This window comes from Phragmites australis, chromosome 8 (assembly GCF_958298935.1).
Source record: "Phragmites australis chromosome 8, lpPhrAust1.1, whole genome shotgun sequence".
In the NCBI taxonomy this organism is placed as follows: Eukaryota; Viridiplantae; Streptophyta; class Magnoliopsida; order Poales; family Poaceae; genus Phragmites; species Phragmites australis.
This window is the reverse complement of record NC_084928.1, coordinates 24348393-24364048: the sequence shown is the minus strand read 5'-3', so window position 1 is coordinate 24364048 and position 15656 is coordinate 24348393. Positions and strand designations below refer to the sequence as shown.

Genomic DNA, 15656 nt, shown 5'->3' with positions numbered 1-15656 from the left:
CCTCGATCAACGCAACCGCCAGGCGAATTTCCCACGAATCGTGCGGTGTCAGCAGTTGCCAGGCGTATTTTTCTCGATTTGCGCGGCTATCGCGCGTGCCGCCTGCTCCGTCATCACTCGCCGCCCGTCCCGTTGTCACACGCCTCGGGAGTCATTTGGAAGTGTGTCCGTTCAGCTCCCTGTTGGGTCGTACCAAACGCCCAGACCGGAGGGACCACCGTCTGAAAGCTCGCCACATGGCGTCAGTGTCGGCTTCGGCCTCGTTCGCGACGAAGGGCCCATCCGCATTCTCTGGGCCATTGCCTGCCAATGGGCCCAGGGGCTGCTATCGGTGTATTAGGAACCGGGGGTCCCCGAATCCCGAGGCCAGGCCAGCCATCCGCCACATGGCGCCATCCCGCGGAGTCTCTCCCGCAAGATGAGAAAAGATCAAGTCCCGGGAGAAGGCGCTCGGGGCTGCAGTCCGTGGCCCCCGAGTACCCCTGTTCCCCGATGATCCACGAAATCTAAGTACCGGGAAGAAAGTGCTCGGGAGGGTGTACGGTGACCCCCGAGCACCCTAGTCACCCGACGACCAGAAGAGCTAAGTACCGGGAGAAACATGCCCGGGGCCACCAGCGGTGCCCCCTGGGCACCCAAGTATCCCGAGGAGCCACCGAAGGAAGTTCCGGGAGAGAGTGCTCGAGGCTACGAGCACTCGGTTCCCCGAGTATCTGTATAAGTGTGCCCGGGAGAGAGTGCTCGCGGAGGTGGACAGTACCCCCGAGCACTCGGTTCCCCGAGGACAAGAAAGGGCATTCTCGGGAGAGGGTGCTCGGGGAGATGAACAGTACCCCCCGAGCACTCGGTACCTCGACGACCCAGAAAGCCCCCTGGTGGAGGCCCCCAAGGGGCCCACTGATGAGGTGTCAGCCAGTCAAAGGCCCGAGGCCGCATTTAAAGAGCGTGCGTGGCCTGTCACCTCCAACTGCTCCCGCCGCGCTCAGAGTCAGTTCCTGCCACGTTCTGGCAGAGAGGCGTGGGGTTATTAATTGCACGGGTCCCGTCCCGTGCCATCCGGCCCGTCTCAGGATAACGTCAAGAGGGCCGAGGCGTTCCATCTGCCGCGCTGCTGTGGCAGGGGAACAAGACAGGGCGGTCACGCTGGGCCGCTCTGCGGCTGCTCGGTGGGCCCTCTCCATGGCGCCCGTTGCCAGGCCATTTATGGTGACGGATGACTGGGCGTGTGCCGCATTTTCCACCCCTTGTCACTTCGCCCAGAGGAAATGATGATGCCCTTTCCATTTATGGTGTCTCGGAACTCGTGCCCTCTCCCTCCCGTTCGGGGCACGTTGCTGCTGGCGGGTATTTAAAGCAGCCGGTGGCACAGAAGGAAACATCTGGAATAGATCCTTAAGCATAGACAAGAATGCAGCACAAGAGAAACACGGCCGAGAAGTGAGCAGCACGAGGCGGGCCGAAGAACCAAGAGCCCCAGATTCTAAGATAGACCAACATTCTTGTAACCAGCAACATCCTTGAGGGACTTTCTCAGAGCTTCGGATACATAATATACCGGTGCTTGGCGCAGCCTATTGTCTTCGAGTTTTTCCTGTACAAGTACAGTGCTGACTCTCGAGGGGGATGCCGCTATGTATAACAGCAAATCTGCACTGGATCCAGGCTGGTCAGTGCTATAAGCTTCGTCAAGTAGATTTTTAACTCATCGAAGGCTGCTTGCTGCTCCGCACCCCATTTGAAAAAGTCAGAACTTTTTAACACCTTGAAGAATGGTAAACTTCGCTCGGCAGACTTTGCAATGAACCTGTTCAATGCTGCTAGCCTTCCTGCCAAGCGTTGGACTTGCTTTCTGTTCTATGGCGGTTTCATATCTAAAATTGCTTGTATCTTCTAAGGATCCACTTCGATGCCTCTTTTCGACACTAAAAACCCTAGGAGTCTTCCGGATTGCACTCCGAAGACACATTTTTCTGGGTTTAACTTTAAACCTGCTCTTCGCAGATTGTCGAAGGTTTCGCGGAGGTCTTCGATGTGTTGGCTCCTCCTGGTACTCTTTACCACTATGTCATGAATGTAGGCCAATACATTTTGTCCCAGCTACAACTTTAATACAGCCTGCACCAACCTCGTGAAGGTTGCTCCAGCGTTTCGGAGTCCGAAAGGCATTCTTATGAAGCAGTATGTTCCAAAGGAGGTTCTGAAACTCGTTTTGTCTTCGTCTTCCTTCGCCATCCATATCTGATGGTACCCTGCATAAGCATCTAGGAAGCTTAGCATCTCGCAACCGGCCGCAGAGTCTACCAGCTGGTCAATTCTAGGCAGTGGGAAGTCATCCTTGGGACAAGCTTTATTTAAGTCTGTGAAGTCGATGCACATTCTCCACTTTCCATTTCCTTTTCTTACTAACACAGGGTTGGCTAGCCACTCTGAGTGCATTAATAGCGTATGACTCCGGCATCGAGCAGTTTTTCTACTTCAGCCTTCGCTGCTTCCTCTCTTTCGCCCGAAGCTTTTCTAAGCTTCTGCTTCCTTGGCTTCGCTTTGGGGTCCACATTTAGGTTGTGCTGAATGATTTTCTGACTTACTCCTTGCAGGTCCCTGGGAGACCAAGCGAAGACATCATTGTTGTCGTGAAGGAACATTACAAGTTGTTGCTGATCCTCTGACGGAGCCTCTGCTCCTATAGTGACCTTTTTATCTTCTTTGTCATGATTTAGCTGTACTATTCTGGTAGCCCCTTCTGGTGCAGCCTTCGCTGCTTTCCCTATCTTTGGCTGGTTGTGGCTTGCTTCGCGACCCATCGAAGGGTCTGTTATGTTGTGGACATTTCTTCTTCTTGGAGCTATTCCTACTTCAATTCGCCTAGCCACTCGCTGATCTCCCAACACCTTTATGACTCCTTCCGGGCCAGGCATCTTCATGCACAAATATGCGTGGTGTGGTATTGCTCCGAATGTATTGAGGACTCCCCTCCCAAATATCACGTTGTACGGGTAGCCAATGTCCACCACATCGAAGGTAATGCCTTCTGTGTGGAAATTCATCTGCTCGCCAAATGACACTGGGATTATTATTTTTCCCAGAGCGTTGATTGTGTTTCCGCCGAAGCCTAGTAGTGGTGATCCAGCTTGCTTTAAGTCACTTCTTTGCAGCCCCATTTTGTTGAAGGCGTCAACGAAGATGATGTCCACCGAGCTTCCTCCATCGATCAATATCCTGTGTACTTCATTTCCTGAGATGTTCGTGGTAATGAAGAAGGCATCTGTGTGCGGATAGTCTAGTACCCTCATATCCTCTTGCGAGAATGTAATGGAATGTTCGAGCATCTTGAATTGATGTATGTTGGTCCCACTCCGACGTGGTTGACCCTTCGCACGTATTCTTTTTGTTGTCTCTTGGATTCTGTTTGCTGGTTTGATCCCCCTGAGATGGCCAACACCACGTTGTACCCATGGTTTATCATGTTAACTGATTTGCTACTTTCTGGTGGTGCCTAGATTGCGGGTCTTGGCGGTGGCGGAGGTAGGTCGCCCTGAATGTTCATTTGCCTAGTTTGATCAAATTGAGCTGAAGTTGCAGGTGCATACTGTGGTGCTGGAATTTGCTGCCATTGGTTCGGAAACACCATGTTCTGATTGTGGTTTTGCCACCCTTCGCTTCTTCCGAAGCTTATTGCATGGTGAACTGTCCTTCCATGATCAGCAAACTGCTTTGCCAAGCTTTCTTTCATAGCCAAGACCTGTGGGCACTGTTTGGTCCGGTGGCCGGCTCCTTCACCATGCAGTTCGCAGTAGAAGGTTGCCGGGTTGTGGGGAACTCGTCCTCCTCTGCCTCCGCGGCCTCTTCCCCTGCCCGCTCGGCCTCCTCTATTGGATAAGTTGTAGGCTTCGCACGATCCCTGAACGGCTTCGGGCGGGCTGGGGTTGATCTGATTGACTTCTTTTTGGCTTGGATAATCAGAGCCTTCGGGTTTTCTTGGACAGTGCAGTCTATCTCTATGATTGCCGCCACCTGCCTCTTTAGGTGGTGCATGTTGTTTTACTTTGGAGGCTGTTAATTCATTTTTCCTTCGGAGATGATCGAGCTCAGATCTTGAGTATTCTTCCATCTTGTTGAGCAGCTCTTGGACACTTGCGGGTCTTTTTCTGGTGAGCTTTCCTGCCAATAGCCCCCCCTCTGATGCCCTGTATTGCGGCATCGATAATTGTATCTTCGCTCAACCCCTTTGCCTGACAACGTATGTGTACAAATCGGCGCATATAGCTCTGCAAAGTTTCTGTTGGTTGCTGCTTCAGCGCGAAGAGGTCGGTTGCGGTGATGTTGAATGCCCGGTTCCCCTGGAAGTTGCTGTATAGTGCAATGCACAGCTGTTCCCATGAATATATGGATCTCGGGGGTAACGCGGAATACCATGACCTTGCTATTCCCTTTATGGCTAATACAAAGGCCTTCACTAAGGTTACATCGTCCCCCCCGGCAGACTCCACAGCTGCTTCAAAACTCATGACAAATTCTCTCGGGTCTGATTCTCCATCAAACATAACCACTCTGGGCATCTTGAATCCTGGCGGCCATGGCTGATTTTGCAGGTCCCTGGCCAGGGGTGACTTCTGATCTCCCGTAGAAGATCTTCGTCGAACTTCCTGCAAAGCTTGTATCAAGTCTCCCGGTGGCGTTGGCCGGCGAGACATGGACCTCCGCTTGGTGGAGTATATCGATTTGCTCTTGTATCTATTCCAATGTTTTTCTTGCTTCGTCTGCCCGCCTGCGGTACTCTGCGGCTTTCCGACTTGCTGCTAGGCCATCCAACATGCGCTTCTTCTGCGCTAGCTGCCTTTCCAACTCTTCGGCTTCTAACCTTGCATTTCTTTCTTCGTTTGTTTCTTCCTCGTGTTCAAACTCTGCGAAGTCGTCGAGTTCCTCCCATTCTTCATTTCGCCCCCTTTCGCCTTCTTTTTTTTGGAAGATCGAAGCGAATGCGATCTATTGGTTCCATGACCGGCATTCGCTCCGTGCCAACCCATAGTGCTTCGTCCTGTCGGCCATCGCCAGGTTGTTGTGGTCCTATGTCAACTTCGCAATGCCGCTCTCGTCCGGCTGAAGACCCCCCCGCTGAAGCATTACTTGATCCTGGTACGGCTAGAGTGGGTCTATCGACCGAAGGCCCAGTCGCGGCTGGGGGTTCCAGTAACGCCTCCGCTGTTCCGGGTGACTTCTATTTCTTCTTGGGTGGCATGCCTTCGTGTGTTCGATCCCGCGAACGGTGCCAACTGTTGGGATCGAAGTCCCAGACAAGGTGGGCCTTCGGATACGGAGATATCAAAGGTCCCTCAAAGTGACACGTGCCGGAGGCGAAACAGTTTCGATTACCCCTTCCGGTTACACTGTGGCTCTATTTATAGCCTGTACCCTGCGACCACGGGTTCCGTTTACATATCTTACCCCCTAACCTGCTACATTCCCGGAATATCTGGGGGCATTATGGTACAAATGAGCATGATCGCATAATTATAACAGTACCCAGGACGACCGTAGTCGGGCCCACTGTGTCGAGCTGGGTCATCCCTTCGAAGGGCGCTGAAGCCTTCTTCGCTCGGGCGCATGCCGGGCAGCCCTCGCCTCTCGGCGAAGGTCAGCTCACACCAGGGCTTCGCCCGCCAGCCGAAGTTCGTGAGCCTTCGTCTTCGCCGGTTCGGGAACTTGAAGATGCGAGGGCGCCTGCACCCTTCGACCAACTTCGCTCCATGATTTCCGCGGCTGACAGACGAACTCCTGCAACAGAAGAACGATAGCTATCACGCAGCATCTCCAGTAGACTTCACGGTTCCCTTCAAGTTAGGGGTGGCGGGAGATGATCCCCAACATCTATAAATATCTCTATTTTCCCGATGTAACGAAGAGATGAACAATTATTATAGTTACAGTTATGAGTATTATTCAGTGTGTTGTGATTATGATCCCAACATTTGGCGTTGTCTGTGGCGATCAAACCCATGACCACGTGGTGATCTCATGCCACCAAAGACTAGGAAAAAAAAGCACAAGGATCTGCAAATGCTGAGGGAGCTCGAGGCACCCTTGCAGCTAGGAGGAGCCATGGTGACTGAGGGAGCCAGGGCTTTGATCGAGGCCCCTAGGGTCAATATACCTCGGGTCGGTATGGCTATCGAAGGCGGAACAAGGGGTCTGAGGTGAATGCTCTGGGAACCCAGGATGGACGGATAGCTACGCCAAATGTCCCAGAGCATAACCAGGTTCCACCGCACGCCCCAGAGGACCATGGAGCAGGAACTCACGAAGGCAACATTGTGCAGTACAAGAATCAGGTGGATGAGGCCAACAAGCAAATCCAAGAGGTACGTGGGCAACACAGGTCCCTCCGTCAGTCCATCTCCTAATAGGGGCCATTGGAGGGACTCAGCAATAGAGGAACCTCATCGACTGCAGATGGTAGATCAAGCTTCTCCGCTGTCCACGAGCTTGCAAATACGATTGTGGCCCTCGGGGTTCAAGATGCCCCGGCTGCACCTGTACAGCAGTGAGACTGGCCCCAAGGAGTTCATGATGAGTTTTTAGGCCGTGATAGAGTCCATGGGAAGAGAAAATGCCACTATATCTAAGGCTTTTGTCGTATCCATTAAGGGAATTGCATTTTCGTGGTACACCTCTCTCGGGGCGAGGATGATGTTTTCCTAGGAGCTTCTTTAGGAGGCATTTTTCTCTCACTTCCAGGGCAACTACGAGGCCTTGGTCACCATCGGAGATCCGTTTGCAGTAAAACAGAAGGAGGGTGAGAGATTAAAGGAATTCACTTGGCGTTTTGTTTGAGTGAAGTGCCAAGCGAAGGGCCTTAGTGAAGATAAAGAAAAAGATGTCACACGACAAGGCCCTTTAGCTAGGGGCCTTGGCCTCAAGCCTGGCGCGGAAGCCGGTCAAGGATGCGGATGAGCTATTCACTAAGATGGAAGAATATTCGAGGGCCGAAGAGGACGAGCTTCGGAGGCATGCCGATAGGTTGGCCTCTAAGACCCGAAGCTACAGGACAAGCGACGAGAAAGCATATCGTGGGAAGGGTAATGTAGGGCATTTGAGGGAAACCCACTGGTCCTTAGACAAGCATAAGGCTCATCACCATCACTTTCACCCGCCAAGGGGCCACTAGCTGGGGTTGCTCAACATCGAGGAGAGCTAGGAGAGAAACAGGCAAAGAGGCAGGGGCTCAATGAGGATTTGGGGCTACGGTTTTGGGCGCCCCCATCGCTATACTGAACGGTACATGGTGAAGACGCGGGCTACACAACCAAGTTGTGCCCTCATGTACGGTCCCAAGATTATTAAAGTACACCCCCACTTGTAATTTTTAATAGCTAGTTTGCCCAATTAATCCTTCCTTCATCTGCCTTCCTCGTGACATCATTAGTGTTCCCTCCAAGAGGCACGAGCAAGCAATGCATGCAGACCAGAGACCATGTCAACAACAGTCGCATGATTCGATCGCGCGTGCATGCACACAGAAGCGGCAGGTACGCACACGAATGCGTCCGGGAGTGCTCCAGGGCAAACACAATGCATACGTATCTTGTAATGGTAACCTACATTGGCCGTCTAGGTAGGCATGGGACTATTTGATGGGCTCAGATGTAAGACTCCTTTCCTCCTGGGCTATAAGTGGAAGGGAGTCCGCCTTAGGAGAGAAGGCCAAAAACACAAAGAAGAAACCATACTCAATGAGAAGAGTACATAGGATGTAGGGCTATTACACCAAGGGGGGGGGGCTTGAACTTGGATAAACTCTGGTGTTCTTAGATTAGCACAAGCACATCCCCCAGAATACAGATCACGCATCTGTCGTCCGATACACCCGAAATCACTGTTAGGGATTAACCCCTGACACCTGAGTTATTGTTTTATTTTTGCATCAGCTAGCTCATGATATTTGTTGCCCTAAATTATACATATTTGTTAAAATTGATATTTTTGGCCCCTAAATACACATTTTAGCAGAAGGAACATCTACTTTTCTTTCGTCACGGTACGCATTTTTGTTTGTTCTGGGAGTTGAAGTGTTTTGTTTTGACATTTTTCAAGCTGTTCACTTGAGTAAGAAATGAAAATGTTAGTTGCTTTGTAATACACATTTTTATCCTTTGCAATATGTATTTCTTTTATTTGTTGTAGTTGTTCTTTAGATTTGTTGTATAAATTTTGTTGTTGCTTGTTGTGCACAATTTTTCCTATCAATTGCATTTCTATTTTGATGATTAGTGATCGTTTTTTATACTAGGCGATTGACTACAATTTTATTAGTAAGTATTTGTAATGTGTGACTGCTTACATAAAATTGGTAGAAATTAGGACAATTTTGGCTGTTTGTGTAAATTTTTAAGAATTTGCATACAACCAACATGACAACGTTTAGAAAATGTTAAAGATTATTAAAGTACACCCCCGCTTGAAATTTTTAATAGCTAGTTTGCCCAATTAATCCTTCCTCTGTCTTCCTTGTGACATCGTCAGCGTTCCTAAGCCAGGCATGGTGGTGGACTGTATCGCCGACCACTCCATGGGCAAAGCTCTTGTTCACCCAGGACCCAAGTGGTACGACTAGATCCGACCACGTCCTTATAAAAATAGCTCAGATCACCATATCCGTGAGGGAGCTTAGGGGCTACTGTCGATGTAAAGAATATAGGGGTCTCTCATCAGGGCGGCCCGCAACGGCCGGTTTTTCTATTATCCGCTTTTGTTCTCCGGCCCAAGCCCACCGCGTGACCAGTCAACGCTAGCATGACCACGACACTGAACTTCGCTAGATTTCCCGCGACTAGCTCTTACTGGTCGTGGGGCAGGTACCCTTCTAAGCCAGTCAAATCTTATTTAATATTGCTACTCACGTCATTTTCCTACTCCAGGCAGTTCACCCCGGCTAAGGCAACATGGTCGGCGTAGGGATACCATGTCTCGTCCTCAACATTAATTGCTGTGGGACAAGCTCGTAGACGCAACAGGGGGCGTGACAGGCGCGCATGGGAAACCGGTGATGGGACTGTGCAGGCCGGATGACCCGAGAGTGACAAGCGAAGATGTGTCCGATGGATGGGATAGGCATTGCAGTGCTCCAGGGCAAGCACAATGCAAATGTATTCTGTAATGATAACCTACATTGGCCGTCTAGGTAGGCATGGGAATATTTGATGGGCTCACGTGTAAGACTCATTTCCTCCTGGGCTATAAGGGGAAGAGGATCCGCCTTGGGAGAGAAGGCCAAAAAACACAAAGAAGAAACCATACTCAATGTGAAGAATGCACAAAATGTAAGGCTATTACCCTAAGGGGGCATGAACCTGGATAAACTCTGATGTTCTTAGATTAGCACAGGCACATCCCCTAGAATATAGATCATGCACCTGTTGTCCGATAAACCCCGGAATCACTGTTAGGGATTAACCCACGACACCTGAGTTACTGTTTTATTTTTGCATCAGCTTTCTCGTGATATTTGTTGCCCTAAATTATACATATTCGTTGAAATTGATATTTTTGGCCCCTAAAATACACATTTTAGCGGTAGGATCATGTACTTTTCTTTTGTCATGGTACGCGTTTTTGTTTGTTCTGGGAGTTGAAGTGTTTTGTTGTGACATTTTTCAAGCTGTTCACTTGAGTAAGAAATGAAAATGTTAGTTGCTTTGTAATAGACATTTTTATCCATTGCAATACGTACTTCTTTTATTTTTTGTAGTTGTTCTTTAGATTTGTTGCATAAATTTTGTTGTTGCTAGTTGTGCACAATTTTTCCTATCAATTGCATTTATATTTTGATGATTACTGATCATTTTTATACTAGGCGATTGACTACAATTTTATTAGTAAGTATTTGTAATGTGTGACTGCTTATAGAAAATAGGTATAAATTCGGACAGTTTTGGCTGTTCGTGTAAATATTTAAGAATTTGCATACAACCAACATGACAACGTTTAAAATATGTTAAAGTTGTGAATATTATTGTACGACTGAGGCTAGTGAATTTTTAGTTTGTTTTGTATTCACGAAGGTATCTGTTAACATCTTACTAGGAGGGATGTTCAATGAACATATATACAAGGTCTTCCATTCTATAGGTTTCTATATGCTATGGGGAACGTTGCTGGCTGCTGGAAAAGAACCATATATATATTTTTTGTCGTATGCCATGGGGAACGTTGCAAACACCAGAGAAACTATAGATTTCTTGTATTGTGCATGTCTGCATATTGTTTGGCACTAAAGGTTGAAAATGCACACCCTTGTCAATTGGTAATGGAGTATACATTTTTTGGAAAACAAAATGTGGAACTGGTGTATTATGCCAATTGAACAATAGGTGTTATAAAATAAATTCGAGCACAAACCGTCACTCTTGCATGTTACGTGTGAATACAACCCTAATCATGAGACCCAGTGCGTGCCAAAGTTGGCATTCATGTGTGTGCATGAATCAACGAATTCACAATGAGAATTCATAAGTGGTCAAAACATGAACATATGGGACCTACATAGACATCATTTAAAATATATTAGTTGTCCAACTAATCCAGTCTATATATGACAATAAGATGAGCCATGCTGAAGTTCCCACTGACTTTAGACTATTATTGAAAGGATTAATAAGTGGAAATCACAGTCATTGACCTATATCATAAGTTGACCAAGATTGTAAGCTAAAACTAATAAAATGTCCGCTAGTTAATTCTCACACGTGCTTTGGCGCGTTAGTACGTAAACGTAGCTAGTGTTGCTTGAAAATTTATAGAGCCTTGCCTGTTATATCATTTACTGGAAAAAAATGAAATCTATTTATATGATTTCCTGTTATATGCTTTTCATGTAGTCATTATATCCAAAGTTAAGGTAAAAGATTGACTAAAGTACATAAGCACCTGCATATTTTCTGTGTATTGTTGGGTGGCTGGACACTACAAGTTGTGGCAAACTGGTTACTCCCACCAGCCATCAATACATGTTGTTTTAAAAAAAGTCCGATCAAACTTTTAAAACTTTAATTAACAATAGCTTTTGAAATATTTATTTTAGAAATCTTAAAATTATATGCATAGATTTATCTTGAAAAATACTTTCACATCATCACAAATTTAATGAATTTTATAAATATATTTCTAATAAAAAATAGTAATCAAAACTATGCATCGAAGACCATATTTTATCTAAAATAACTAATATTTATAACCAGAAGGAGCATTTCACTTTGAGTGATTGGAGACCTAGGGTCTGTTTGGTTCAGCTTTTCTGAGCTTCTACTTCTCAGAAGTTAGAAGCCGAACCAAACAATCTAGCTTGAGCTGATTTTTGAAAAGCTGAAAAGGTGGATTATGAGAAAATGAATGAAAAGCTAAGAAAATGGTTGAGATACGCTTTTATGGTTTTTAGTGTGCTAAGAAGTTAAAAATTTATAAAAAACCAATAACAAACTATCAAAAACTAGAAAATAACAAAATAACGAAATATCAAAAATTTATTACAGACGGTTACAATTTAAAATCGTCTGTACTAATAATTTGTAAAGACGGTTAAAAAATTATCTGTACAAATCTGATTTATACAAACTCTTTTCCACAAACGGTTCGAAAAAAATATCTGACACAGGATTTCTGAACCGCCTATATAAATTATTTGTATAGTAATGATTGGAGACCTAGTTGATCTCGATCAAGCAAATGTACGGTCCCAAGATTTTTAAAGTACACCCCCACTTGAACTTTTTAATAGCTAGTTTGCCCAATTAATCCTTCCTTCCTGTCTTCCTTGTGACATCGTCAGCGTTTCCGCCAAGAAGCACGAGCAAGCAATGCATGCAGACCAGAGACCATGTCAACAACAGTACCACGATTCGATCGCGCGTGCACGCGCATAGAAGCGGCAGGTACGCGTACGAATGCGGCCGGGGAAGCCAGCAGCGCTCGCGCACACGCACACACACAACGGCACAAGCTAGCTATATATAAGCATGCTTCCGTTCCATGTTTCATCAAACTCATCGATCCACTGCAACTCATCGCGCGCCCTTGCCTGTTTCCGATCACCCGTTGCTTCACTACACCGTGTTCCTTGCTATCAGCGGCGCCGGTGTGTCAGCATTCGGCAAGTCGACAGCCATGCTGCCCTCCTGGAGCTCTTCATCGCTGCCTGCACTTGCACCGCTGATCCTCTTTGCGCTTCTCGCGTGCACCGCACACGGTGACCATCTTTCGGTCAGTTACTACGACAAGACCTGTCCCAGCGTGCAGGACATCGTGCAGTCCGTGCTGGCGTCGAAGGTCGCCGCCGATCAGGCAATGGCCCCCGCCGTGCTTCGCCTCTTCTTCCACGATTGCTTTGTCAACGTAAGTAATCTGCACCCATTTTTTCCATTACCTAGTCCTTCAAATTATGAATTACACGTTAATTTTGTTGTTCGCGAATGACACGACAGGGGTGTGACGGCTCCGTCCTCCTGGACAGCTCGCCCTTCTTCGAAAGCGAGAAGGACGCGACGCCCAACGTCGACTCCCTCCGCGGCTTCGATGTGATCGACGAGATCAAGTCCCACCTCGAGCACGCCTGCCCAGCCACCGTCTCCTGTGCGGACATCCTCGCCCTCGCATCTCGCGACGCCGTTGCCCTGCTCGGGGGGCCGAACTGGAACGTGCCGCTCGGCCGCAAGGACTCGCGGAAAGCCGACAAGGACGCCGCCGATTACGGCCTCCCCAGACCGAACGACACCGTCACCGCGCTCATCGACACGTTCGGAAAATACGGCCTCGACGCGCGGGACATGGCAGCGCTCTCCGGCGCGCACACCGTCGGCATGGCGCAGTGCATCAACTACAGGGACCGCGTCTACAGCTACAATGGCGAGGGCGGCGCTGACGTTGACCCCAGGTTCGCGGAGCTCCGCAGGCAGACGTGCCAGGCCGGTGACGACGCCAAGGCGCCGTTCGACGAGCTGACCCCGATGAGGTTCGACAACGCCTACTACAAGGACCTGGTCGCGCGCCGGGGCCTCCTCACTTCTGACCAGGCGCTCTACGGCTGCGGCGGGCCGTTGGACCATCTTGTGGAGATGTACAGCACGGACGGCGAGGCTTTTGCGAGGGACTTTGCCAGGGCGATGGTGAAGATGGGGAACATACCCCCGCCGCCGTGGATGCCGGTGGAGGTGAGGCTCCACTGCAGTATGGTCAACTATTGATGATACGATGGCAAATGCAATCGAATCGTGTTGGCTTCAATTAACACATGTGTAACTCCATTTAACTAAATTAAAAAGTTGTCAAAAATATATTGTAATCGAATTATTTCGTACCTCTATATGTTTGTTTGCCCATATTGTACATTTGTTATTTAATTTGTTATGTTGCGGGGTCAGGATCGGCGTTGGTGCGAGGGACGGTGATGTTGAGCAATGAATTAGGATGTTTAAAATTATTTGGTTTCAAAAACTTTGTGAGATAAATCTATATCAATTTTTATTTAAATGTACTCTAGATGTATCCAATATATCTACTCTATAGTTTAAAAGGATTGTAACCTACTCTACGAAGGTAAATTGCAAGTGGGTAAATACGGAAACATAAATAACGTAGAGAGAGCACACAAGTAATTTTTATCCTGTGGTATTAGTGGCACATAAGTCACGTCTAATACATGTTAGATCCCCACAGAGGATATGCGCCTGGTCGCTAAGTCTTTTCCGATCACGGTTCTTAAGTTACCAAGTCACAAAGATAAGGCCTCAAGCTCGATGAGCCACCAAGCCACTAAAACAAGATCTCACCACTAACCTCTTTTCCGGTCACTTGTACGTTGTCTTCACTTCGCAGCTTTAGTCACCAAGACAAGGGCATCCGTGTCACCGTACAATCTTCTTGCCGCTGCTCCACACCAAGTCGAAGGGTCAACAAGCTTCACTACTACAAAACTATTTTTAGAGGTAGGTCATAACTCATTTGCACAGGCGTTTAGCCAACCCATCTGCGATCAAAGGCCTATGAAAATGGACGATTTCCACAGGCGCAAAAGAGACCGCCTGTGAAAACTTATTATCACAGATGGTTCACTTAAGAAACTGTCTGTGATAATCTGTTTACACAGACGGTTCTCTTAAGTAACCGTCTGTGTAAATTAATTATCACAGGCAATTTAAGTAACCGCCTGGTCTGTGATAATCTGACCAGGCGCTCTACGGCTGCGGCGGGCCGTTGGACCATCTTGTGGAGATGTACAGCACGGACGGCGAGGCTGTTGCGAGGGACTTTTCCACGGTGATGGTGAAGATGGGGAACATACCTCCGCCACCGTGGATGCCAATGGAGGTGAGGCTCCACTTCAGTATGGTCAACTATTGATGATATGATGGCAAATGCAATCGAATCGTGTTGGCTTCAGTTAATACATGTGTAATGCCATTTATGTAAATTAAAAAGTTGTCCAAAATTAATTTTTGTTATCAAATTATTTCGTTCTTCTATGTGTTTCTTTGCCCATGTTGTACATTTGCTATTCAATTTGTAATTGTTGGGGGAATGATACCACATCGGTCCCTGTTCGTTGACTTCGATGACAACAATCAATCATAAAGGCAAAGTAATAAGGCTAACGTCAACATAGAAATATTTTCCCTTATGTTCTGTAGGAGTTAAGCTCGAGAGGGTACAACAAAGCCAAGAGGGCGAAGCCCGAACATGTGGAACGAACAGCGGAAGCCATAGTGAAAGAAATGAAGCCCGAAGGTAAGGATTAAATGACGAAGGGACGCGACGAGACCTGAAGGACAAAGGGTACGATGAATCCTTGAGGATATAGGGAGATGTCACAAGGAAACTCAGCAGTAAAGCGAAGACTCCTGGGAAGGAGCCAATGAGTTAGCCAAAACCCGACAAAGAGGTAGCTAGAGGGAGACCGCTAGCAGCCCCAACAGAGGGATCGTTGTCGTCCCTTCAGGACACGTGTCAGTATTAGGTTGCATAGGGCACCATAGGTGGGAAATGATTGTAATACCCTAGGAATATTCCAGGATATTCCTTATTGTTAAAAGGAATATTCCTGTGGATAACTGGTACAAATGTAATGATAATAGGAATGGTTGAGGTATGTCTATAAATATCTCTATTTACCCGATGTAACAAAGAGATGAACAATTATTATAGTTACAATTACGAGTATTATTTAGTGTGTTGTGATTACGACCCCAACATTTAGCATCGTCTGTGGGGATCAAACCCATGACCATGTGGTGATCTCATGCCACCAAAGACTAGAATAAAAGCACAAGGATCTGCAGATGCTGATGGAGACTCGAGGCACCCTTGCATCTAGGAGGAGCCATGGTGACTGAGGGAGCCAGGGCTTTGATCGAGGCCCCTGGGGTCAATATACCTCGGGTTGGTATGGCTATCAAAGTCGGAACAGGGGCGTCTCGGGTGATCACTCAGGGCACCCAGGAGGGACGGATAGCTACGTCGGATGTCCCAGAGCATCACCAGGTTCCACCGCACGCCCTAGAGGACCATGGAGCAGGAACTCATGAAGGCAACACTGTGCAATACAAGAATCAAGTGGACAAGGCCAACTAGCAAATCCAAGAGCTATGTGGGGAACACAGGTCCTTCCGTCAGTC

General features: G+C 47.7%; 1 protein-coding gene across 1 annotated transcript; it reads left to right on the top strand.

The window, feature by feature from the left end:
• The first annotated feature begins 12115 nt into the window (after window positions 1-12115).
• Window positions 12116-13347, top strand: LOC133925895 (peroxidase P7-like). Its single transcript, XM_062371637.1, has 2 exons — window positions 12116-12381; window positions 12471-13347. The coding sequence occupies exons 1-2, from the start codon at window positions 12154-12156 to the stop codon at window positions 13227-13229; spliced, it is 987 nt and encodes a 328-aa protein (XP_062227621.1). The 5' UTR covers window positions 12116-12153; the 3' UTR covers window positions 13230-13347.
• Window positions 13348-15656: the final 2309 nt, after the last annotated feature.